The following is a 24182-nucleotide window of genomic DNA, read 5'->3' on the forward strand; positions in this document are numbered from 1 at the left end:
TACATTTTTTTGGTTTTACTATGCCATGAGCTTCGCAGAAACCTATTATCAATACTGCCCACAAAAAAATCTACATAAGATGATCTACCTTTGATTACTACAATCCCATTACGTTACTTATTTTGTTCATTAATTTTTCTTAGTACTGGTATCATTTTATATGCCCATATTTTTTACCAAGCCTTACCAACAGTAGCCACACTACAAATTGTTTAACTTATATTTTTCTGTATGGAAAACCCAAATTTAATGATAGAGAATAAAAAAAAATTCCATTAAATTTGCTTATCCTATTTTGTAATAATCGTTTTCGACCTTTTCTTCCCTTTTTTTTTTCTATGATAGGAGAAGCAAAATAAATATGAAATTCCAACAACCTCATCAACCAAGGTGAGAATAAAAAGAATTTTTTATGCAAAAGAAACTTTAATTGTAATTGTATTTTTGCGAGGAAAACAATTTCTGTATTTTTGCGCTATATAAATCTTAATAAATAGTAGTTTTTTATGAAACAATCATGTTAGACAAATATATCACAATTTTGTACATTTAATGTCCAATATAACTATAGCATTTCGTTCACCATATTTCTATTAATTTTTTCTGTTATTTAATTAAATCCTAGCTATCACATTATACAAGGATAGACACCTCAATAGTTGCCGGCCTCCTCTGACACAAGCATCGGATTGGCGAAGCCCCACTTAAGCAAAAGTGCAGACTAAAGTTGAAGCATGAAATGAACTCGTTTTAAAAAGAGGTTTGATGTCACATAGATCTCCAAGGTTTGGCACCGTTTTGTAGGCAAAGCATTATAACTCATCAGCTTATTCGCCCGGACTGGTCAACTAATGTACCGACTTGGTCTCCACATAGTGCCCTTGAAATGTTTCCAGGTTCTAGAAGATTAAAGAGAACAACTGCAAGACAGAAGCAGGAAACCAACGTTGTCAAGGTTCAATAGAATACGAATATGGATCAGAATTAATGAACTAACCTGGAATGTTATTCTCTTCACAGAATGTAATTGCTGTCATATCCATGGCAGTAAAGCCTCTGGAAACTAACTCCCTGAATGAAATGTGCTCAAATGCAACATTATTGCTGTTTCTGGAATGACAATCATAAACACCATCTGCGGTAGTACCTTTTAGAACAACATCTGCATTAACTGCCAACGTGGATACAAAACATCAGAGAACTTGACATCAGGACAATGTGAGTAAAGGAGGAGAGAGGAAGAGTGTGCACGAACTTTCAGATTAAGATAGTCAAATTGTGAGTTTTTTCTGTTATGTATATAGGAACATACTTTCAGAAGCTCTCAGGGCAGCTGCCGTGTCATTGCTGAAAAGTGGATTTCCTGTCCCAGCCCCAATTCCACCAAATATAACGACTCTTCCTTTTTCAAGATGACGGATAGCGCGTCGCCTTATGTATGGTTCTGCAATCTCTTGCATCATTAATGCAGTCTGTACACGTGTTTCAATGCCAATCTTCTCCAATGATGCTTGAAGCAATAGAGCATTCATTACCGATGCCATCATACTGTCATGATTCACATATAATGACAAGGTTAGCAAGACTAATCTCTGGGAGTTAAAAAGCTTTAATATCTTTGTCTTGCACTGGCAGAGAGAAACAATGTGTCAAACAGAATACGCATCCTAGTACATTTGTGAAAGGGCATACAACAGCCTTCAGATAACATAAGTTCTGCAGTTTAATTTTCCTGTTTGATGACTTTGTGTTAATTACCCTGTACACAACCAAGCGGCTTTGTTTGCAAATTCTCCATGTCACCAATCTGTGCTGTAATGTCTCATCAGATAGTGATTCTCCTTTACAAAGAATCATTTTTATTCAGGGTGAAGTTTAGGTATGACCCAAACCATCATGATACTGCCTATCGTGTTGGAGCTCATTTTGAACTGAGATCACTCCCACAAGTGACATGTGTCCTCTAAATTATAAGCTGATAACGATAATTGGTCTTCTAAATTTTGACAGACACACGTCAACAATCAAAGCAATATCATGTCAGCATTTGCACAGGAGTAGCATCATCAAACCATGCCCTTCTCTTCAAGTCATCCACATGAAAATGTAGAACTCTTCATGAAGGTGGATCACAAGTTTTCCAAATGTTCATTGTAATACCCTTCGTTACCATATGTTGCTTCCACAGACATTCATATGGCCTTATCTCACTCGTTTCTAATCTTGCCACAGGCTTGCTTGTCGGAAATATCATAACTTGATTTCTTTTGACATGTCAGCTACAAATATCGGTTTATCTTTATGCTTGTGTTCCGTGCTGTGCATAGTTGCATCATCATAGCTCATCCTATGAACTCGATGTCATAGCCAATAACCATCCAATTTTAATAATATTTGGTTGTTGAATTATCTTCTCTTTGTTTCTTATTCCCCAGCCCATCTATTTCATGGCAAATTCTCATCATGTGATACACCATGAGTTTGGGACTGAGGGCTTGACAGTATCAGATAAAGTTAGTGAAACGAGCACATATCATAATTTATAACTGATGTGGGGCCCGGGGGGGGGGGGGGGGGGGGGGGGGGGGGCAAAATGGATCGTCCTACTCAGGGTAAGGGATCGTCCTATCTCGGCCGAGCAAACCACAACGCCAATCAAAAAGAACCGCAGTCCAACTCAGAACCAGCCCGACTTTGGACTCCACCGAAGGCTCAGTCGACCTCTGCTGAATCTCTCCACTACCACGACCTACAGCAACTTCTTCTGATACTTATAATAACGTCTCGGGACCGAGTTCGAGACGCCCTGCTGTGTCAACTGCGAGCCCAAAAGCTCCTTCGACCCCAAGAATATTTGCCGACCCGCCCCGACCAAGCTCGGGACGCTTTCTATACTTACCGATCCGCCCCGACCAAGCTCGGCGCCTTCTATACTCGCCGACCCGCCCCGACCAAGCTCGGGGCGCCTTTTATATTCGCCGACCCGCCCCGACCAAGCTCGGGGCGCCTTATCCATCAACACGCCCGGACCCTCAAGCTCGGGGCACTCTACCAAGGAAGCTAAGCCGACCTTGCCAAATATATGATGCGACCTCTCACCGAGCTCGGCCCCGCCTACGGCCGCGTCCATTAGAGTTGGGCAACGGGCCGTGCCGGGCCGGCCCGGCCCAGGCCCCCCGGGCCAAAACTCTAAACGGGCCGTGCCTGGCACGGCCCGTGAGGCACGGAAGGCAAGCCCGGCCCGGCCCCCGGCCCCTCTATTGGTGGGCCGGGCCGGGCACGGCACGGCACGGGCCGTGCCAGGCACGGCCCGTAACGGGCGGTAACGGGCCGTGCCAGGCACGGCCCGCAACGTCTCTAAACGGGCCGTGCCTGGCACGGCCCGTAACGGCTCCAGACGGGCCGTGCCTGGCACGGCCCGTCTGGAGAGGGGGGAAGAAAATAGCCGTTTCCAACGGCTATTTTCGGGAAAAAGACGGTTTTGCCCCTCCCAACAGTCCTATAACGGCTGAATTGAGGGGTATTTTGGGAAAAAAAATTTTTGGGCTTCTATAAATAGCCCATTCCTCCCTCATTCTCACCACACCAAACCTCATTCTCTCATTCTCTCCTTCTCTATGAAAATCAAATAGAGAATCTAGATGTATTATCTTGGTGGAAGAGTGTTAGAAATCAATATCCTGTTATGTCTGCAATTGCACGCGATATTTTAGCTGTGCCGATGTCCACGGTAGCATCGGAATCCGCTTTTAGTGCAGGTCGGCGTGTTCTTGACGAAAAGAGAAGTAGGATGACGGGCGAAACGGTGGAGATGCTTCTCTGCTTCAAGGATTGGCTGGATGCTGAGGCAAGACTTCAAGATAAAGGTGGACATAATACAACATCCTCTGATGATGATGATACAAACACTACTGAAGACTGAAGACTGAAGACTGAAGACTGAAGAGTGAATACTGATTCACTGAATCACTGATGATTAGTAAGATTTCTTAATTTTTTATAATTGTACATTTTTATTGTATTCTGGAGGTCAGACCAAGGTCCAAACCTCGGCCCTTTCTTAGTTTCTTATTGTATTCTAGAATCTAGAGGTCAGACCAAGGTCCAAACCTCCCTTCATGTACCATTTTGATTGAAATTAATAAACTGGTAGGGGTCTATGCCAAACCCCCCACCATTAAGGTGGCTTTATATTCATAAATCAAGATTTCTTAGTGTTCATAATTTATTAATGTATTAAAAAAATTTTATCGGGCCGAGCCGGGCCCAGGCCCGGACCGTGCCAGGCCCGCGTGCCAGCCCGGCCCAGGCCCTTATGGGCCGTGCCGTGCTGGCACGCGGGCCGTGCCGTGCTTGGCCCGCGTGCCTAGACCGGGCCGTGCCGGCCCAGGCCCGAAGCGGGCCGTGCCTGGCACGGCCCGCTGGCCAGGATTCGCTAGCCCAGCACGGCCCTATCAAAGGGGCCGTGCCAGGCACGGCCCGTCACTGTAGCTGGCGGGCCGTGCCAGGCACGGCCCGCTTCGTGCCGTGCCGTGCCGGGCCGTGGGCGGCCCGGCCCAGTGCCCATCTCTAGCGTCCATGAGCGTGCCCATGCCCGCCTACGGAGACGTACATTGCAACGCGTCCATGCCATGCTTCGCTTGCTGGCCAACGACAATCAAGGATAACGCCATGCTGCTCCAGCCATACCCTGTTACAACTGTCAACGCCTTACCGTTCACGAGGACTGCACCATGCGCCTCAAGCAAGCTCTAGCTACGCGTCGTCTGGCTTGAAGCTATCTCCTCTCATGATGAGAACGGGCCATACCTCTGCCACCTGGGCACCTCTACAGGGATTATAAATAGCCCCAACAGGTAACGCCTAAGGAACTTTTGATTCATCTGAGATCCACCCTAACTTGAGCGTCGGAGGGCCCTCACCGGAACCACCGATAAGGCTTTGTGCAGGTACGTCGTCGCACGGGAGGTGGCTCACCCTCTTTCTCAACATTCCGGCAGCTCCTTCGACTCCTCCGGCGTGGTCACCCTCGGGCCAAATTTGAACCACAACAATAACAATAATTGTCTGTTGATTTATTCTTTCTAGTAACCTTAAACATGGCCTATATGTATAAAGTTTGTCAAAATTACATGTAATATAGCGCCATTGTCATTAGGGGGGGGGGGCAAAATGGATCGTCCTGCTCAGGGTAAGGGATCGTCCTATCTCGGCCGAGCAAACCACAACGCCAATCAAAAAGAACCGCAGTCCAACTCAGAACCAGCCCGACTTTGGACTCCACCGAAGGCTCAGTCGACCTCTGCTGAATCTCTCCACTACCACGACCTACAGCAACTTCTTCTGATACTTATAATAACGTCTCGGGCCCGAGTTCGAGACGCCCTGCTGTGTCAACTGCGAGCCCAAAAGCTCCTTCGACCCCAAGAATATTTGCCGACCCGCCCCGACCAAGCTCGGGACGCTTTCTATACTTACCGATCCGCCCCGACCAAGCTCGGCGCCTTCTATACTCGCCGACCCGCCCCGACCAAGCTCGGGGCGCCTTTTATATTCGCCGACTCGCCCCGACCAAGCTCGGGGCGCCTTATCCATCAACACGCCCGGACCCTCAAGCTCGGGGCACTCTACCAAGGAAGCTAAGCCGACCTTGCCAAATATATGATGCGACCTCTCACCGAGCTCGGCCCCGCCTACGGCCGCGTCCATGAGCGTGCCCATGCCCGCCTACGGAGACGTACATTGCAACGCGTCCATGCCATGCTTCGCTTGCTGGCCAACGACAATCAAGGATAACGCCATGCTGCTCCAGCCATACCCTGTTACAACTCTCAACGCCTTACCGTTCACGAGGACTGCACCATGCGCCTCAAGCAAGCTCTAGCTACGCGTCGTCTGGCTTGAAGCTATCTCCTCTCATGATGAGAACGGGCCATACCTCTGCCACCTGGGCACCTCTACAGGGATTATAAATAGCCCCAACAGGTAACGCCTAAGGAACTTTTGATTCATCTGAGATCCACCCTAACTTGAGCGTCGGAGGGCCCTCACCGGAACCACCGATAAGGCTTTGTGCAGGTACGCCGTCGCACGGGAGGTGGCTCACCCTCTTTCTCAACATTCCGGCAGCTCCTTCGACTCCTCCGGCGTGGTCACCCTCGGGCCAAATTTGAACCACAACAATAACAATAATTGTCTGTTGATTTATTCTTTCTAGTAACCTTAAACATGGCCTATATGTATAAAGTTTGTCAAAATTACATGTAATATAGCGCCATTGTCATTAGGGGGGGGGGGCAAAATGGATCGCCCTGCTCAGGGTAAGGGATCGTCCTATCTCGGCCGAGCAAACCACAACGCCAATCAAAAAGAACCACAGTCCAACTCAGAACCAGCCCGACTTTGGACTCCACCGAAGGCTCAGTCGACCTCTGCTGAATCTCTCCACTACCACGACCTACAGCAACTTCTTCTGATACTTATAATAACGTCTCGGGCCCGAGTTCGAGACGCCCTGCTGTGTCAACTGCGAGCCCAAAAGCTCCTTCGACCCCAAGAATATTTGCCGACCCGCCCCGACCAAGCTCGGGACGCTTTCTATACTTACCGATCCGCCCCGACCAAGCTCGGCGCCTTCTATACTCGCCGACCCGCCCCGACCAAGCTCGGGGCGCCTTTTATATTCGCCGACCCGCCCCGACCAAGCTCGGGGCGCCTTATCCATCAACACGCCCGGACCCTCAAGCTCGGGGCACTCTACCAAGGAAGCTAAGCCGACCTTGCCAAATATATGATGCGACCTCTCACCGAGCTCGGCCCCGCCTACGGCCGCGTCCATTAGAGTTGGGCAACGGGCCGTGCCGGGCCGGCCCGGCCCAGGCCCCCCGGGCCAAAACTCTAAACGGGCCGTGCCTGGCACGGCCCGTGAGGCACGGAAGGCAAGCCCGGCCCGGCCCCCGGCCCCTCTATTGGTGGGCCGGGCCGGGCACGGCACGGCACGGGCCGTGCCAGGCACGGCCCGTAACGGGCGGTAACGGGCCGTGCCAGGCACGGCCCGCAACGTCTCTAAACGGGCCGTGCCTGGCACGGCCCGTAACGGCTCCAGACGGGCCGTGCCTGGCACGGCCCGTCTGGAGAGGGGGGAAGAAAATAGCCGTTTCCAACGGCTATTTTCGGGAAAAAGACGGTTTTGCCCCTCCCAACAGTCCTATAACGGCTGAATTGAGGGGTATTTTGGGAAAAAAAAATTTTTGGGCTTCTATAAATAGCCCATTCCTCCCTCATTCTCACCACACCAAACCTCATTCTCTCATTCTCTCCTTCTCTATGAAAATCAAATAGAGAATCTAGATGTATTATCTTGGTGGAAGAGTGTTAGAAATCAATATCCTGTTATGTCTGCAATTGCACGCGATATTTTAGCTGTGCCGATGTCCACGGTAGCATCGGAATCCGCTTTTAGTGCAGGTCGGCGTGTTCTTGACGAAAAGAGAAGTAGGATGACGGGCGAAACGGTGGAGATGCTTCTCTGCTTCAAGGATTGGCTGGATGCTGAGGCAAGACTTCAAGATAAAGGTGGACATAATACAACATCCTCTGATGATGATGATACAAACACTACTGAAGACTGAAGACTGAAGACTGAAGACTGAAGAGTGAATACTGATTCACTGAATCACTGATGATTAGTAAGATTTCTTAATTTTTTATAATTGTACATTTTTATTGTATTCTGGAGGTCAGACCAAGGTCCAAACCTCGGCCCTTTCTTAGTTTCTTATTGTATTCTAGAATCTAGAGGTCAGACCAAGGTCCAAACCTCCCTTCATGTACCATTTTGATTGAAATTAATAAACTGGTAGGGGTCTATGCCAAACCCCCCACCATTAAGGTGGCTTTATATTCATAAATCAAGATTTCTTAGTGTTCATAATTTATTAATGTATTAAAAAAATTTTATCGGGCCGAGCCGGGCCCAGGCCCGGACCGTGCCAGGCCCGCGTGCCAGCCCGGCCCAGGCCCTTATGGGCCGTGCCGTGCTGGCACGCGGGCCGTGCCGTGCTTGGCCCGCGTGCCTAGACCGGGCCGTGCCGGCCCAGGCCCGAAGCGGGCCGTGCCTGGCACGGCCCGCTGGCCAGGATTCGCTAGCCCAGCACGGCCCTATCAAAGGGGCCGTGCCAGGCACGGCCCGTCACTGTAGCTGGCGGGCCGTGCCAGGCACGGCCCGCTTCGTGCCGTGCCGTGCCGGGCCGTGGGCGGCCCGGCCCAGTGCCCATCTCTAGCGTCCATGAGCGTGCCCATGCCCGCCTACGGAGACGTACATTGCAACGCGTCCATGCCATGCTTCGCTTGCTGGCCAACGACAATCAAGGATAACGCCATGCTGCTCCAGCCATACCCTGTTACAACTGTCAACGCCTTACCGTTCACGAGGACTGCACCATGCGCCTCAAGCAAGCTCTAGCTACGCGTCGTCTGGCTTGAAGCTATCTCCTCTCATGATGAGAACGGGCCATACCTCTGCCACCTGGGCACCTCTACAGGGATTATAAATAGCCCCAACAGGTAACGCCTAAGGAACTTTTGATTCATCTGAGATCCACCCTAACTTGAGCGTCGGAGGGCCCTCACCGGAACCACCGATAAGGCTTTGTGCAGGTACGTCGTCGCACGGGAGGTGGCTCACCCTCTTTCTCAACATTCCGGCAGCTCCTTCGACTCCTCCGGCGTGGTCACCCTCGGGCCAAATTTGAACCACAACAATAACAATAATTGTCTGTTGATTTATTCTTTCTAGTAACCTTAAACATGGCCTATATGTATAAAGTTTGTCAAAATTACATGTAATATAGCGCCATTGTCATTAGGGGGGGGGGCAAAATGGATCGTCCTGCTCAGGGTAAGGGATCGTCCTATCTCGGCCGAGCAAACCACAACGCCAATCAAAAAGAACCGCAGTCCAACTCAGAACCAGCCCGACTTTGGACTCCACCGAAGGCTCAGTCGACCTCTGCTGAATCTCTCCACTACCACGACCTACAGCAACTTCTTCTGATACTTATAATAACGTCTCGGGCCCGAGTTCGAGACGCCCTGCTGTGTCAACTGCGAGCCCAAAAGCTCCTTCGACCCCAAGAATATTTGCCGACCCGCCCCGACCAAGCTCGGGACGCTTTCTATACTTACCGATCCGCCCCGACCAAGCTCGGCGCCTTCTATACTCGCCGACCCGCTCCGACCAAGCTCGGGGCGCCTTTTATATTCGCCGACTCGCCCCGACCAAGCTCGGGGCGCCTTATCCATCAACACGCCCGGACCCTCAAGCTCGGGGCACTCTACCAAGGAAGCTAAGCCGACCTTGCCAAATATATGATGCGACCTCTCACCGAGCTCGGCCCCGCCTACGGCCGCGTCCATGAGCGTGCCCATGCCCGCCTACGGAGACGTACATTGCAACGCGTCCATGCCATGCTTCGCTTGCTGGCCAACGACAATCAAGGATAACGCCATGCTGCTCCAGCCATACCCTGTTACAACTCTCAACGCCTTACCGTTCACGAGGACTGCACCATGCGCCTCAAGCAAGCTCTAGCTACGCGTCGTCTGGCTTGAAGCTATCTCCTCTCATGATGAGAACGGGCCATACCTCTGCCACCTGGGCACCTCTACAGGGATTATAAATAGCCCCAACAGGTAACGCCTAAGGAACTTTTGATTCATCTGAGATCCACCCTAACTTGAGCGTCGGAGGGCCCTCACCGGAACCACCGATAAGGCTTTGTGCAGGTACGCCGTCGCACGGGAGGTGGCTCACCCTCTTTCTCAACATTCCGGCAGCTCCTTCGACTCCTCCGGCGTGGTCACCCTCGGGCCAAATTTGAACCACAACAATAACAATAATTGTCTGTTGATTTATTCTTTCTAGTAACCTTAAACATGGCCTATATGTATAAAGTTTGTCAAAATTACATGTAATATAGCGCCATTGTCATTAGGGGGGGGGGCAAAATGGATCGTCCTGCTCAGGGTAAGGGATCGTCCTATCTCGGCCGAGCAAACCACAACGCCAATCAAAAAGAACCGCAGTCCAACTCAGAACCAGCCCGACTTTGGACTCCACCGAAGGCTCAGTCGACCTCTGCTGAATCTCTCCACTACCACGACCTACAGCAACTTCTTCTGATACTTATAATAACGTCTCGGGCCCGAGTTCGAGACGCCCTGCTGTGTCAACTGCGAGCCCAAAAGCTCCTTCGACCCCAAGAATATTTGCCGACCCGCCCCGACCAAGCTCGGGACGCTTTCTATACTTACCGATCCGCCCCGACCAAGCTCGGCGCCTTCTATACTCGCCGACCCGCCCCGACCAAGCTCGGGGCGCCTTTTATATTCGCCGACCCGCCCCGACCAAGCTCGGGGCGCCTTATCCATCAACACGCCCGGACCCTCAAGCTCGGGGCACTCTACCAAGGAAGCTAAGCCGACCTTGCCAAATATATGATGCGACCTCTCACCGAGCTCGGCCCCGCCTACGGCCGCGTCCATTAGAGTTGGGCAACGGGCCGTGCCGGGCCGGCCCGGCCCAGGCCCCCCGGGCCAAAACTCTAAACGGGCCGTGCCTGGCACGGCCCGTGAGGCACGGAAGGCAAGCCCGGCCCGGCCCCCGGCCCCTCTATTGGTGGGCCGGGCCGGGCACGGCACGGCACGGGCCGTGCCAGGCACGGCCCGTAACGGGCGGTAACGGGCCGTGCCAGGCACGGCACGGGCCGTGCCAGGCACGGCCCGTAACGGGCGGTAACGGGCCGTGCCAGGCACGGCCCGCAACGTCTCTAAACGGGCCGTGCCTGGCACGGCCCGTAACGGCTCCAGACGGGCCGTGCCTGGCACGGCCCGTCTGGAGAGGGGGGAAGAAAATAGCCGTTTCCAACGGCTATTTTCGGGAAAAAGACGGTTTTGCCCCTCCCAACAGTCCTATAACGGCTGAATTGAGGGGTATTTTGGGAAAAAAAAATTTTTGGGCTTCTATAAATAGCCCATTCCTCCCTCATTCTCACCACACCAAACCTCATTCTCTCATTCTCTCCTTCTCTATGAAAATCAAATAGAGAATCTAGATGTATTATCTTGGTGGAAGAGTGTTAGAAATCAATATCCTGTTATGTCTGCAATTGCACGCGATATTTTAGCTGTGCCGATGTCCACGGTAGCATCGGAATCCGCTTTTAGTGCAGGTCGGCGTGTTCTTGACGAAAAGAGAAGTAGGATGACGGGCGAAACGGTGGAGATGCTTCTCTGCTTCAAGGATTGGCTGGATGCTGAGGCAAGACTTCAAGATAAAGGTGGACATAATACAACATCCTCTGATGATGATGATACAAACACTACTGAAGACTGAAGACTGAAGACTGAAGACTGAAGAGTGAATACTGATTCACTGAATCACTGATGATTAGTAAGATTTCTTAATTTTTTATAATTGTACATTTTTATTGTATTCTGGAGGTCAGACCAAGGTCCAAACCTCGGCCCTTTCTTAGTTTCTTATTGTATTCTAGAATCTAGAGGTCAGACCAAGGTCCAAACCTCCCTTCATGTACCATTTTGATTGAAATTAATAAACTGGTAGGGGTCTATGCCAAACCCCCCACCATTAAGGTGGCTTTATATTCATAAATCAAGATTTCTTAGTGTTCATAATTTATTAATGTATTAAAAAAATTTTATCGGGCCGAGCCGGGCCCAGGCCCGGACCGTGCCAGGCCCGCGTGCCAGCTCAGCCCAGGCCCTTATGGGCCGTGCCGTGCTGGCACGCGGGCCGTGCCGTGCTTGGCCCGCGTGCCTAGACCGGGCCGTGCCGGCCCAGGCCCGAAGCGGGCCGTGCCTGGCACGGCCCGCTGGCCAGGATTCGCTAGCCCAGCACGGCCCTATCAAAGGGGCCGTGCCAGGCACGGCCCGTCACTGTAGCTGGCGGGCCGTGCCAGGCACGGCCCGCTTCGTGCCGTGCCGTGCCGGGCCGTGGGCGGCCCGGCCCAGTGCCCATCTCTAGCGTCCATGAGCGTGCCCATGCCCGCCTACGGAGACGTACATTGCAACGCGTCCATGCCATGCTTCGCTTGCTGGCCAACGACAATCAAGGATAACGCCATGCTGCTCCAGCCATACCCTGTTACAACTGTCAACGCCTTACCGTTCACGAGGACTGCACCATGCGCCTCAAGCAAGCTCTAGCTACGCGTCGTCTGGCTTGAAGCTATCTCCTCTCATGATGAGAACGGGCCATACCTCTGCCACCTGGGCACCTCTACAGGGATTATAAATAGCCCCAACAGGTAACGCCTAAGGAACTTTTGATTCATCTGAGATCCACCCTAACTTGAGCGTCGGAGGGCCCTCACCGGAACCACCGATAAGGCTTTGTGCAGGTACGTCGTCGCACGGGAGGTGGCTCACCCTCTTTCTCAACATTCCGGCAGCTCCTTCGACTCCTCCGGCGTGGTCACCCTCGGGCCAAATTTGAACCACAACAATAACAATAATTGTCTGTTGATTTATTCTTTCTAGTAACCTTAAACATGGCCTATATGTATAAAGTTTGTCAAAATTACATGTAATATAGCGCCATTGTCATTAGGGGGGGGGGGGGCAAAATGGATCGTCCTGCTCAAGGTAAGGGATCGTCCTATCTCGGCCGAGCAAACCACAACGCCAATCAAAAAGAACCGCAGTCCAACTCAGAACCAGCCCGACTTTGGACTCCACCGAAGGCTCAGTCGACCTCTGCTGAATCTCTCCACTACCACGACCTACAGCAACTTCTTCTGATACTTATAATAACGTCTCGGGCCCGAGTTCGAGACGCCCTGCTGTGTCAACTGCGAGCCCAAAAGCTCCTTCGACCCCAAGAATATTTGCCGACCCGCCCCGACCAAGCTCGGGACGCTTTCTATACTTACCGATCCGCCCCGACCAAGCTCGGCGCCTTCTATACTCGCCGACCCGCCCCGACCAAGCTCGGGGCGCCTTTTATATTCGCCGACTCGCCCCGACCAAGCTCGGGGCGCCTTATCCATCAACACGCCCGGACCCTCAAGCTCGGGGCACTCTACCAAGGAAGCTAAGCCGACCTTGCCAAATATATGATGCGACCTCTCACCGAGCTCGGCCCCGCCTACGGCCGCGTCCATGAGCGTGCCCATGCCCGCCTACGGAGACGTACATTGCAACGCGTCCATGCCATGCTTCGCTTGCTGGCCAACGACAATCAAGGATAACGCCATGCTGCTCCAGCCATACCCTGTTACAACTCTCAACGCCTTACCGTTCACGAGGACTGCACCATGCGCCTCAAGCAAGCTCTAGCTACGCGTCGTCTGGCTTGAAGCTATCTCCTCTCATGATGAGAACGGGCCATACCTCTGCCACCTGGGCACCTCTACAGGGATTATAAATAGCCCCAACAGGTAACGCCTAAGGAACTTTTGATTCATCTGAGATCCACCCTAACTTGAGCGTCGGAGGGCCCTCACCGGAACCACCGATAAGGCTTTGTGCAGGTACGCCGTCGCACGGGAGGTGGCTCACCCTCTTTCTCAACATTCCGGCAGCTCCTTCGACTCCTCCGGCGTGGTCACCCTCGGGCCAAATTTGAACCACAACAATAACAATAATTGTCTGTTGATTTATTCTTTCTAGTAACCTTAAACATGGCCTATATGTATAAAGTTTGTCAAAATTACATGTAATATAGCGCCATTGTCATTAGGTGTAAATCTAGCATATTGACTTCATTCCCTATGAGAAATACTCTAAAACTCACTTCCCATAATTCAGAAAACAATAAATTGATCGACTATAAATTCACATTAAAATTGACTAATGCTACCACCTTTTTATTTATAATGCAACTTTCTAAAGGATTTTTGCAGAAAGGATACATTGTATATGTGTTTTTTCAAATCTGGACCACTTTTTTCCTGCAAGAATGATCCATTTTTAACATTTCGGATGCTTTCGCTCCTGGCTGCACAGATACATTCCAAGCCACGAATGTGCGTTGCATGTCCAACAAATATGTGCATTCAATAATAAAAATTTTGCGCATTCATATAAAAGGAAAAAAGTGGATGCACTATCAAAAATATTTGCATTGACTTCACTCAAACATACAGCAGAAATGTATCCATAGCACTTAAACATACGGCAGAAGTATATCTCTGTAGCCAGTGGCAAACACATCTAAAATTTGTAAAACTAGGTCATTATTGCAAACAGGTAAATAAATGAGTAAAAGTGGTCTGAATCTGCAAAAATGGAAAATAAGTGGCTTTTTTTTGCCAAAAAAAAATCTTTTATTAATAGTTTATTGATGGAGAAAGTATTTACGCATAGTACAAAGATAAATCAACAGCAAGTTATGACAGAAGAATTCTACATAAAAAAAGTAAAACAAAAAAAGTTGAATTAATACTAATTATAGAGAAGGAAATGCATCACCTTATTTGGTATGTTGTAGCTCTATCAATGCCAGTTGCAGCTACCCAGGTATCGCTATAAAAGAAATTTTTACCTCCAACAACAACTGCCACCTAATAAACAGCACAAACCAGGATAGCACAATGGAATATAACAAAGTTAGAAGCTGAATCATGGGATTGCATTAGCATTCCACCAGATGTCAAGAAGAACCGAGAATACCTCTACGCCAACACGGCTAGCCATTGCAATTTCCCTTGCAATCAGCATGGTTACCTGAAGAGAAAGAACAAAATCCAACTTTAGGAATGCATCCAGTGCAGTTCATCATGGTGTATGACTGTATCTATCTGATAGACTAAAAACAGTTCTGTACTTCAGCCTTAAAAGTAAGACAGAATATAACCAACCTTTGGGTCAACATTCTGGGGACCTGCCCCAACCAATGCAGCACCACTAATTTTCAAAACCACTCTCTTCCACCTTGGATTTGTTAATGATTTCATTTTTGAGTTATTTGTTAAGTTTACGTGGCCAGAAGCAACAAGTGAGTATCTGCACATGCAAGTATAATCCTGTTTGAGAATTTGTCTGCATACATATGTGTATGTACGTAAATATATCTTGCTGAGAAACAATCAAAACAAAAAAGGCATTAGTAGACTGCTGAGAAAGTAAGGCATCCAAAACATAACCTAAACTCACTGCATGATAAATGTTTCCCTGCAAATAAAAAAAAATTAGCAAACTTACTTCAAGTCAGTACTTTTCTTTCATTGGATATGGTAGGAGACGAGAAGGGCTATCTAATTGTTAGTTGCTTGAATGGGAGGGGTGCAGAAGCAGGCCTTGATACATCAGTATCCTAAGACCATTTGAAGTGAAGAAGCACTCAAGAAGCAGGTGAAGGTTCAAGTTTCTGGAAGCTTAGGAAAAGGGTTCTGGTAAAAATTTCCTGCTACTAAGATCTAACTAAATGTTTTAAGTTACCAACATTCTAGCAAAGTCACAGAACATGTTCAGCTTGTTACAATTTACAACCCCTGCCTGGTGAACCCATACAGCTTCCCTACAGCCACAGAAGACTCCATTGACTCCAAATTTCCCAAAAAGATTCTTTCACTTCTGAAGACGATATACTTTACCATCTACTAGAACTGTGATAAAATGCACAACATTGACACTCTCTAGTGGCATCAGAACTCTATGTTAGCAAGGTTATAAATTAGATTGCATGGTGAATGCACAGATAGAAAAGGGCTGCATTGTATGTCGTACCGTATCGAACTGAACAGTACTAAACGTACCGTACCGTACCGGTTTGATACTGGTACCGATATGGATGACGTACTGACCCTTGGTACGCCAAAAAAAAACTCCGTATCATACCGTACCGATACTATGCTAGTGTAGCACCAGTATGGAGTTCGGTACCGACACGGCGAACCTTGATTCTGAAGCACATGCACTATTGAAACAAACTCCCCATAATATGAGCGACCGTAAGTTGGTAACAACCTAAAGCTATGAACATATCCATTGTCTACATCTATGCTAAAATTTGGTGCAGTGCAAGGATGGACTTCTAGAGTTTCAAATCTAGATCATTGCTACCTTCAAACCTTTAAAAGCGAGAACAAAAGCATCACTTGTACTTTAATCAACGAAGAACTTATTTGAGTTCCTCTATAATGATCATAAGCTTGTGATGCATAAGGATGGAGATTGATAAAAAAGAATTGGGATAAAACTCAGATTTGAAGTCTACTCAAAAACTAATATAAGTTAGCATCAACAGGAATACTTAAAATTGGGTATATGCCTAGAATGACGTAAGTTTGGCATCGAATAATAGCAACAAGTTTCAACAAGGGATGGTATGACATCCACAACAAAACTGTGCATTCTTTAGTATAAGAAGTATTAGTCAAATAGGGATACAGAAGTGGAATTTCCTTTCAAAAGGTGTGAAAAAGGTACAAAAGATAAAATGGAGATTCTTACAAACATCTCATCCCATGCCAAATTCCATTCTTGGCTTAGTCCATGAGAACTAAGGCTCTGTTTGGCTGCTAGAAAAGTGAAAGAGATGAAAGTTTGTTAGGGATGAATCTTCTTTCTTGCTGTTTGGAGGTAAAAAAAATCATGAAGAGAAAATTAAAAATAATATATAGGACCAAATTTATCTCTAACAAGCCTAAATTTTTTCTTCTCCATGGTAGTGAATTGAAAGAAAACAAAACACAGACAAATGGCTCAAGATAACTTAATCATATCTTAACCACCTTCTCAAATAACTTTCCTTGCAATTTTCTTACTTTAACCAAACATGAAAACACTCAATTTTCTTTTATTTTTCTTCCTTTTCTTTTCTTTCCTTTAATTTACTTTTCTTTCTACTGATTTATTCTTCTCTTAGGGACCAAACAGAGCCAAAGTGAAAGATAGCAAGTCTATTTGTTTCAGATGCATTATTACTGAATCAGATGACCAACAAAAATTTTCAAGGTGCATGCCACCTCCCATCACCTAGCTTAGAATGATCCAAACTCAACCTCAACAAAAAAATGTGGTTAAAATTTTAGCTGCCAGCATATGACTATAATGCACAAAACAACAGCCTTCTATGTCTTGTTTCTATCTAATCCAAAAAAAGAAAAGGTGCCAAAATATCAAATCATCAGAGTGACTCTGACCTATGAACAAAGCACAATTTGATTGCCCAGCATTAACTACATATATTATTACAAAATAATGAGTTCCTAATAGGACCTCTGACAACACATCAATAAGGAACCATCTAATCTTTATCCTCATGCCACTTCAAATTTAAATCTCAAACGTTGAATTGCTCCTTTAAGAATTCATCCAGAGATAGGCCATCATGTATTGAAATTTGAAATAATCAAGATTCAGTCAGCAACAGCACCAGCCCAATCTTAAGCAATCAAGAAAATCGAGAAAAACGCAATCTGATGAGGTTTGCAATGGTAAAATCATGCAGCAAATTACACAGACTATGTAACCACAAGCAGAATATCCAAATAGCATTATATATAATATCTAGAGTTCTGATGGAAGCAAGCCACCTTCCATACTGGTTTCCACCAAATTAGAGTTACAGCAAGCAAACAAGCCAATATGCAAGCTGGAAGTTTCTCAAAAGCAAGCAATGAGTCGTGAGCAGAAGAGTCTTTACCTAATGAATGTGATTTTTTTTTAATTGAAATTAGAAATTCACTATAAAAATGTAATGGAATCCCCTCTCACTGGTAATTTGATATCAAATGCTTCCCCATCATATATAGTTAGGTTGGCAATGGATCAGGTTCGACTGGGTTATGAACAAATCAGCATAGGAACACATAAACCTTGATCTAACCTGACATCAATTGGTTTCAGCTGATACCCACCCATGTGTTGACTCCCTAACCCAACCTGATCCACATGATTAACGATAATGTCCTTTGCTCTATACAAGCCAAAACCCAATCCTATGGTGAATTCTCAATACAATTGAAGGAAAAAAAGATCCTGGTTCCATTTCTACATTTTAAAAGAGACTTGTCACGCTTCAAAAAGATTATCCCATGGTTCATGGCCCAATATTACTCCTCCCAGCTAAAACTTTACCCTCATAACTTGGAGTCGGATAAAAGCTTTAATCCGTGCCAAGCTGTATAAAATTCATGTAAAATGTGACCTACCTGATCCAAATTGAAAACCCGTGGAAGATGCCAACTTCCCAAGCTAGTAAAGTTGTTGAAAGTTGTACCAAATGACCTATGAGTCTATGATCAAATCCCGCCATCACTGGGGTTTGGAGCGTTAGGGGTATTTCGGAGAAGACTATCACCCATTGCATAGCCCACTGTCTATGGGCCCTTTCTACCAGAAAAAAAAAAGAAGGGAAAGGAAAGAAAGAAAGAAAAACCCTTGACACAAACCCAGCCAAGACATGAACAGGTTGGGTAGGGTTTTCAGGTCAGGTTAGTATTTTTGTCATCCCTAATACGTAGTCAAACATGGCAAGTGTGACGCATGTGGTTAATTCAAGAGTAGGGAATGTTTAACAGATGCCTGTGAATTCATCAACTGACAACATGTTAGAAATATTCTGTATGAAAACCATACTCTCTTTTAGTTGTTTCACTTTCTTGATTCACTCTTAAAAGAAAGAAAAGAGGAAAAAACCAAAACAAAGTAAAATATTCTTTTAGAGAAAAGGCATATTTGACGGATACTTCTGAAACCACTAACTAAGACAGGAAATTTGATAGATGACCATGATCCTAGTAATTGAGAAATGTTATATAGAGCATGCCATGCACCAACAAAATTTTACTTGGGCATGCAGAATGCATGTAACTAATTCACAAGGAAGGAAAATGCAATGGATGTTTGTAGACCCAAGAAAACCATAAGATGGTGCTCATCATGTGCCATATGTGTGATCAATTCAAGAGCGAAGCAACATAGATGGTTGTAATTCGATCTATCTTCTTTCTTTATCAAAGAAGAAATCAAGAGGTTAGTACCTGCTTAAACAAGTTTCGATAAAACTAAGCGCTCCTGTAGAACCACCAAAGCACTTCCCATATTCATTAAAAATCATCTTTAAATTATTGGGTGAGCCATCCACCAACAAACACAAGCCTTTGCCAATATAATAAGAGTTTCACTATCAAGGTTCGCCGTAGCGATCGATACATGTGCATACCGACTGTAATGTACAATATTGGTATTGAATTGGCATGCGGCATGGAGGACGTATCGACACTCGATATGCCGAACCGACCGTCGTACTGGACGTATCGATATTGTATTAAAATGCCGGAAGGTCAAGGAAGTTGGTGACCTGATGACAGGGGAGCCGGCGACCGAAGCCCCGGTGAACGGCAGCCGTAACTATAACGGTCCTAAGATAGTGAAATTCCTTGTCGGTAAAGATTTCAAGCTCTACCATAGAGGTTGGTCCCACTAGTTAGTAGTAAGGCTGCAAATGGGTCGGGTTGACCCGAGACCCGATCCGGCCCGACCCGCGTAGACCCGACCCGACCCCGAATTTTAGGACCCGCGAGTCCGGGTCGGGTCCTAAAATTGGACCTGAATCATTTTCTGGGTTGGGTCTGGGTTTACCAAACGGACCTGGCCCGACCCGAATGGACCCGAAAAGAGAAAGAGAGAGGGGGAAAAAGCAAAAGAGAGTTTTTTTTTCTTTTTTTTTGTGTGGGTCGTAGCACTATTGGTCCGTCAGGATCCTCTCTCGGTCCATTACACTGTTGATACCTCTGGGTCGTGTCTCGGTAGCTGGCTTTTCTTTCTTTTTTTTTTCCTTCGGTTTTTGGTTTCTGTTTTTTTAACTTTTACAGGGAGGAAGTGAGGGAACACCGAACTGAATATGGGTCATGTGCCAGTTTTCTGCAATGGAATTGGATTTTGGAAGAAGGTCTGGGATTTTTTTTGTCCTCGTGAGAGGGGAGCTGGGAGACACCAAGTTCCGTCCAATCAGTCATATGGACAAAAAATAGTGTGATATGAAATTTGGCTTGTAGACCGACTTAGTTAGTAAGTCGGGGTCATCTGTTCCGACTGGAGATCAATTGCAAGTCTTTCAAGTCATGGGTCACCCAGCACCTAATAATTATGATATGACCAAATTAGATTTGCCCAAATTCTTTCCCAAAAATACAAAAAAATTGGATCCGATTCGGACCCGAACCCGACCCGACTCGGACCCGGATCCGACCCGGACCCAACTCGGACCCGACCCGACCCGACCCGATCTTCAACCGGGTCGGGTCTGGGTCCAAAGTTGGGACCCGAACAAAAAACCGGGTCGGATCGGGGTCACCCAGGACCCGACCCGACCCGACCCATTTGCACCCCTAGTTAGTAGCAGTTTTCATCAACTTAGATGAGTTGGAATTCCCATCTTTTTCAAGTAGGTTAAACGAGCACATAGGAACCTCTGCTAGCAGGATCATATCGATAAAGTATTGGTACGGATCTGGTACCGAGACAGCGAACTTTATTCCCCATCATAGCAATGTACGTAACTAGAGATAGCACATCTTCAATATGAATTCTGATAAGTATCTAACAGTGAAAGTGGTGATCACATCCCAAAAGTCTATGTCACAACACCTTTAAGATGTGAGTAGAATATGGAGCACGAGCATTGCACGTGGTAGTAAAACAAGTTTAGTTCAATATCTTTTAAGATAAATTTATATAACATATCTTATTTTTAAATAAAGCTTTGAATTGATTATTGGTATAAAAGATAAAATTAACAATAATAAAAATAAACAAGCATTAAACTTTTGAAATATTGACTGGAGAGAGAGGATTAAATATTTGCGAATGATGGAGATTGAGTGGGAAAAGGTCATTATATAGGGAAATAGAGATAGAGGAAATAAGTTTACCACATAAAGAGATATTAGTGAGGATAGGATGAAGGAATTGGAGCTAAGATGTGGGACTTGGATGAGATAGAGAGAATCGGTTAATTGGATGCATATTTTACTTTTTGAAACAACCCATGTTAATAATTGTTATATAATAAAGTTTATTTAGTGAATCAAATAATATTTCATGTGTGGACAAAATTAACACACCCAAGGAGACCTCGGATGCCCTTTTAATATAGTATAGAGTAATACAGAACCAACTATATAATATGAAAGATCTGATCAGGACATTTCATTTTCACAATAGTATGTTTCAATGGATTGAACAAGTAATCATGAATTTACTGGAAACAATTTCCTTTAATGTTCTATAAAATGCATGTTTCCACCTTCTCATTTTAATTTGTAAGTCTAGAACCTGTTTCACTATCACACAATCCCCCTCTCATTTCCTTTTCTAATAAGAAACCCTCCTTTTTTTTTCCTTTCTATTGCCCTCATTCTGTTGTAACAGATTTTCTTTCTTTTATCTTTCAATCAAGCTGCCAGGTCACCTCCACTATTCTTTTTACTTTTCTTAATTGACATTTCTATTTGTTTCGTCTCCTAGATTTTTTCATCTAGCCCCTCTCTTTGCTTTTATGTTTCTCAGAATGCATTTTACATGCCAACACATCAAATTTGCAATCCCTCTTCCTCTTTTTTCCTTCTTCTTAGTTCTTTTTTTCTCATTTTCTTTGAAGGCAACAGCAGCAGCAATTCACTGAGCTCTCCTACCAGGCGTTGTATCCCATCAAATGTGGAAATGTTATTGCTCCTCTCCATACCTTACCTATTTCTTCCTTTTCTTCGTCATTCTCTATGCTTCTTCCTAAATTCCCAGTTTCTTTCTTCCCTTGTCAGCACATGTCAAGCAACAATATCAATGCAGGAAAAACCTACTCTGAGATCAACTCACAGCAACTGACAGTAATGGCAACAGCCTACAGAAGCATCAGCAACCAACAAAAATTAAAATATCTAAACTGCCCTTTACGACTGTTAGATTGGTTGGCAAAGCTAGTATACATTGTTTTAGATCAAAAGAGTTAGATAGGTCAGCAAAAGCTTAGAATATTCAAATCCTTTGATCTCTATTTATTTAATTGAGACTAGGTTACTATTACGACTTAAATTTCACATTGTCGCTGCATTAATTCCATTTTAGAGGCCAAGGCATCTCTGTACTCCTGTGTTGTGTCACATTTAGAGTGAACCATCCCTCCTCAACCCCACCCCACCCCGCCCTTATTTCCAAATCCTGATTGAGCGACAGCTGCTTTCCACACACATGGCTATTTTGTTGAATGAAAAGACTTTTCCATCTGCCTCCTTCAAACATAAAACTCAATGTTTTGCTAGAAGCTAATAACATGTCCTCCCATCTGAAGACATGTTCATTCCCCTCTTCATCATGGCATACATCATTTCCCTCTGCTAAGTGCATGTACCATACTTTTTTTCATATCTTCAGTTCAGAACTTCAAAATCCACACTTCTTTTTATGGTTTATAATCCAGTCAGAGGAACCATCATAATTAAGTCATGATTATAACATCCAAATCATTCATAGTCTGGGAACTTCTATAAATTTGCAATAATTATATAGCATAGACTGGTTGCTTTTGTTCGTGAAAAGGGACAGTACTCTGCCTGCTTAGGGCCCCTAGAAATTCCAATAAAATTCCACTGCAGCTACGGACCGATGACCAAACCTCATCTGGAGATCATAAACGATGATTTTTTGACTCAATACACTGGAAATGCTCGTGAGAATCTACCTTTTGGCAGCTCAATCAAACATCAGAATCTAATCTCTCTTTAGACGGAAGGAGAAATGCAGGATTTTTACTAAGGAAGCATTAGCATAAAACAAGCCAGAATGCACGAACAAAGAAAGGAGTCAAATTGTAGAGAAGACAAGGGGAAGAGGGAGAACGGACCTTTTCATCTGCCTCGTGACCACAGCGGAGCCACCTATGGCTCCGGACGTGTCTTCATCGGCAAGAGCCTTCAAGGAGGATGAGGAGCCGACAATCTGCTCCATCTTCTTGAACCAGGGCCAGTGGCTGACGGCGAGGCCACCGCTGCTGAGTCGCTGGCACTCGACCTTGTAGCGCTTCTTTAGGTTGTCGATCTTGTTCTTGCACTGCTCCACGCTCTTGCCGGCCTTCTGCTTGTCGCAGCGGTCGCTGACAAGGGTGGCCACGTCCTCCCAGTCCCTCCCCCGGAGGTTCCCCCGGTTCAGCTGCACGTACCTCTCCGTGTACGCGTCCAGGAGGCTGCCGATGGCCGTGTCGCTCCACTCCTCCCGGTCCTTGCGGTAGTCCCCCGAGGAGGACATGTGTCGGCCCTTCTTGGCCGCGCTGTTGTAGCAGTAGGGCGACTCGCCGTCGCTGAGATCGTCCCGGTCCTTGCGCTTGGGGTCCAGCCGGGAGGCCGGAGGCGGGCCGTGGTGTTGGTGCGGGTGGAGGTGGACGGAGGACGTGGCGGCCCCGCGGGACTTGTGCTCGGGGTTGTTGTCGACGTCATCGTTGTCGTCGTCGGGCTGCGGGGAGCCGAAGGGGTTGGCATCGTCGGCGAAGCAGTGGTGGTGGTGGTGCGGGGGGGGGCTGACCTCCGGAAAGGCGGGGGCGCCCCCGGGGCGATTGGAGGCGTCGGTCTGGCCGAAGGCCTCACCGAAGTCCTCGGGGTCCTCGTGGCCGGCGCCGCCCACACCGGCGACCCCCTTCTTGGGGCTGGCGATGGTGGCGAGGGGGGCAAGGGGGCGGGACGAGATGTGGAGCGGGCCCTTCGTCACGTAGCGGTGGGCCGCCACGAAAGCGCCCGCCTGCTGCTGCTGGTGCTGCGGCGGCGGCGTCGGCTGGGACTGCGCTTCGTCCCCGAGGAGGGCGAAGTCGTCATCGCAAGATGCCATGGGGACGGTGGCGGCGTTAGGGTTAGGGTTAGGGTTTCCGGATCCGAACCAGGCGGAGGGGAGACGCAACGGGACGGGAAGCAGACGACGTTAGTAGGGAGGAGCCGGATCGTCCACGGGAGGCCGCTTAAATGCGTGACGGTAGGAACCGCCCGTGACTTATTATCTACAGAACCGTGACGGGAGGTGACGTCTCCGTTAAGTAGCACCTCACACGTTTCCAGGGGGTGGGGCCCCGCAACGCAATACGCACCGCCGACCATACTCTCTATCTCCCTCTCTCCAGAGAAAATTAAAATCGAATAAGGTAAGAATAAGGCATTTTCTCCGTGCAGTAC

The 24182-nt window shown here is 47.3% G+C and overlaps 1 protein-coding gene across 1 annotated transcript; it reads right to left on the bottom strand.

Annotated features, from left to right (window-relative positions):
- Positions 1 to 467: 467 nt before the first annotated feature.
- LOC103697738 lies at positions 468 to 24131 on the bottom strand. Its single transcript, XM_039133345.1, has 7 exons — positions 22871 to 24131; positions 14883 to 15027; positions 14695 to 14748; positions 14494 to 14585; positions 1313 to 1548; positions 998 to 1171; positions 468 to 920 (listed from the first exon to the last, which is right to left on the bottom strand). The coding sequence occupies exons 1-7, from the start codon at positions 23842 to 23844 to the stop codon at positions 823 to 825; spliced, it is 1773 nt and encodes a 590-aa protein (XP_038989273.1). The 5' UTR covers positions 23845 to 24131; the 3' UTR covers positions 468 to 822.
- Between the last annotated feature and the right edge of the window lie 51 nt (positions 24132 to 24182).

The sequence above is a fragment of the Phoenix dactylifera genome, chromosome 14 (genome assembly GCF_009389715.1).
Source record: "Phoenix dactylifera cultivar Barhee BC4 chromosome 14, palm_55x_up_171113_PBpolish2nd_filt_p, whole genome shotgun sequence".
NCBI classification, from domain to species: domain Eukaryota; kingdom Viridiplantae; phylum Streptophyta; class Magnoliopsida; order Arecales; family Arecaceae; genus Phoenix; species Phoenix dactylifera.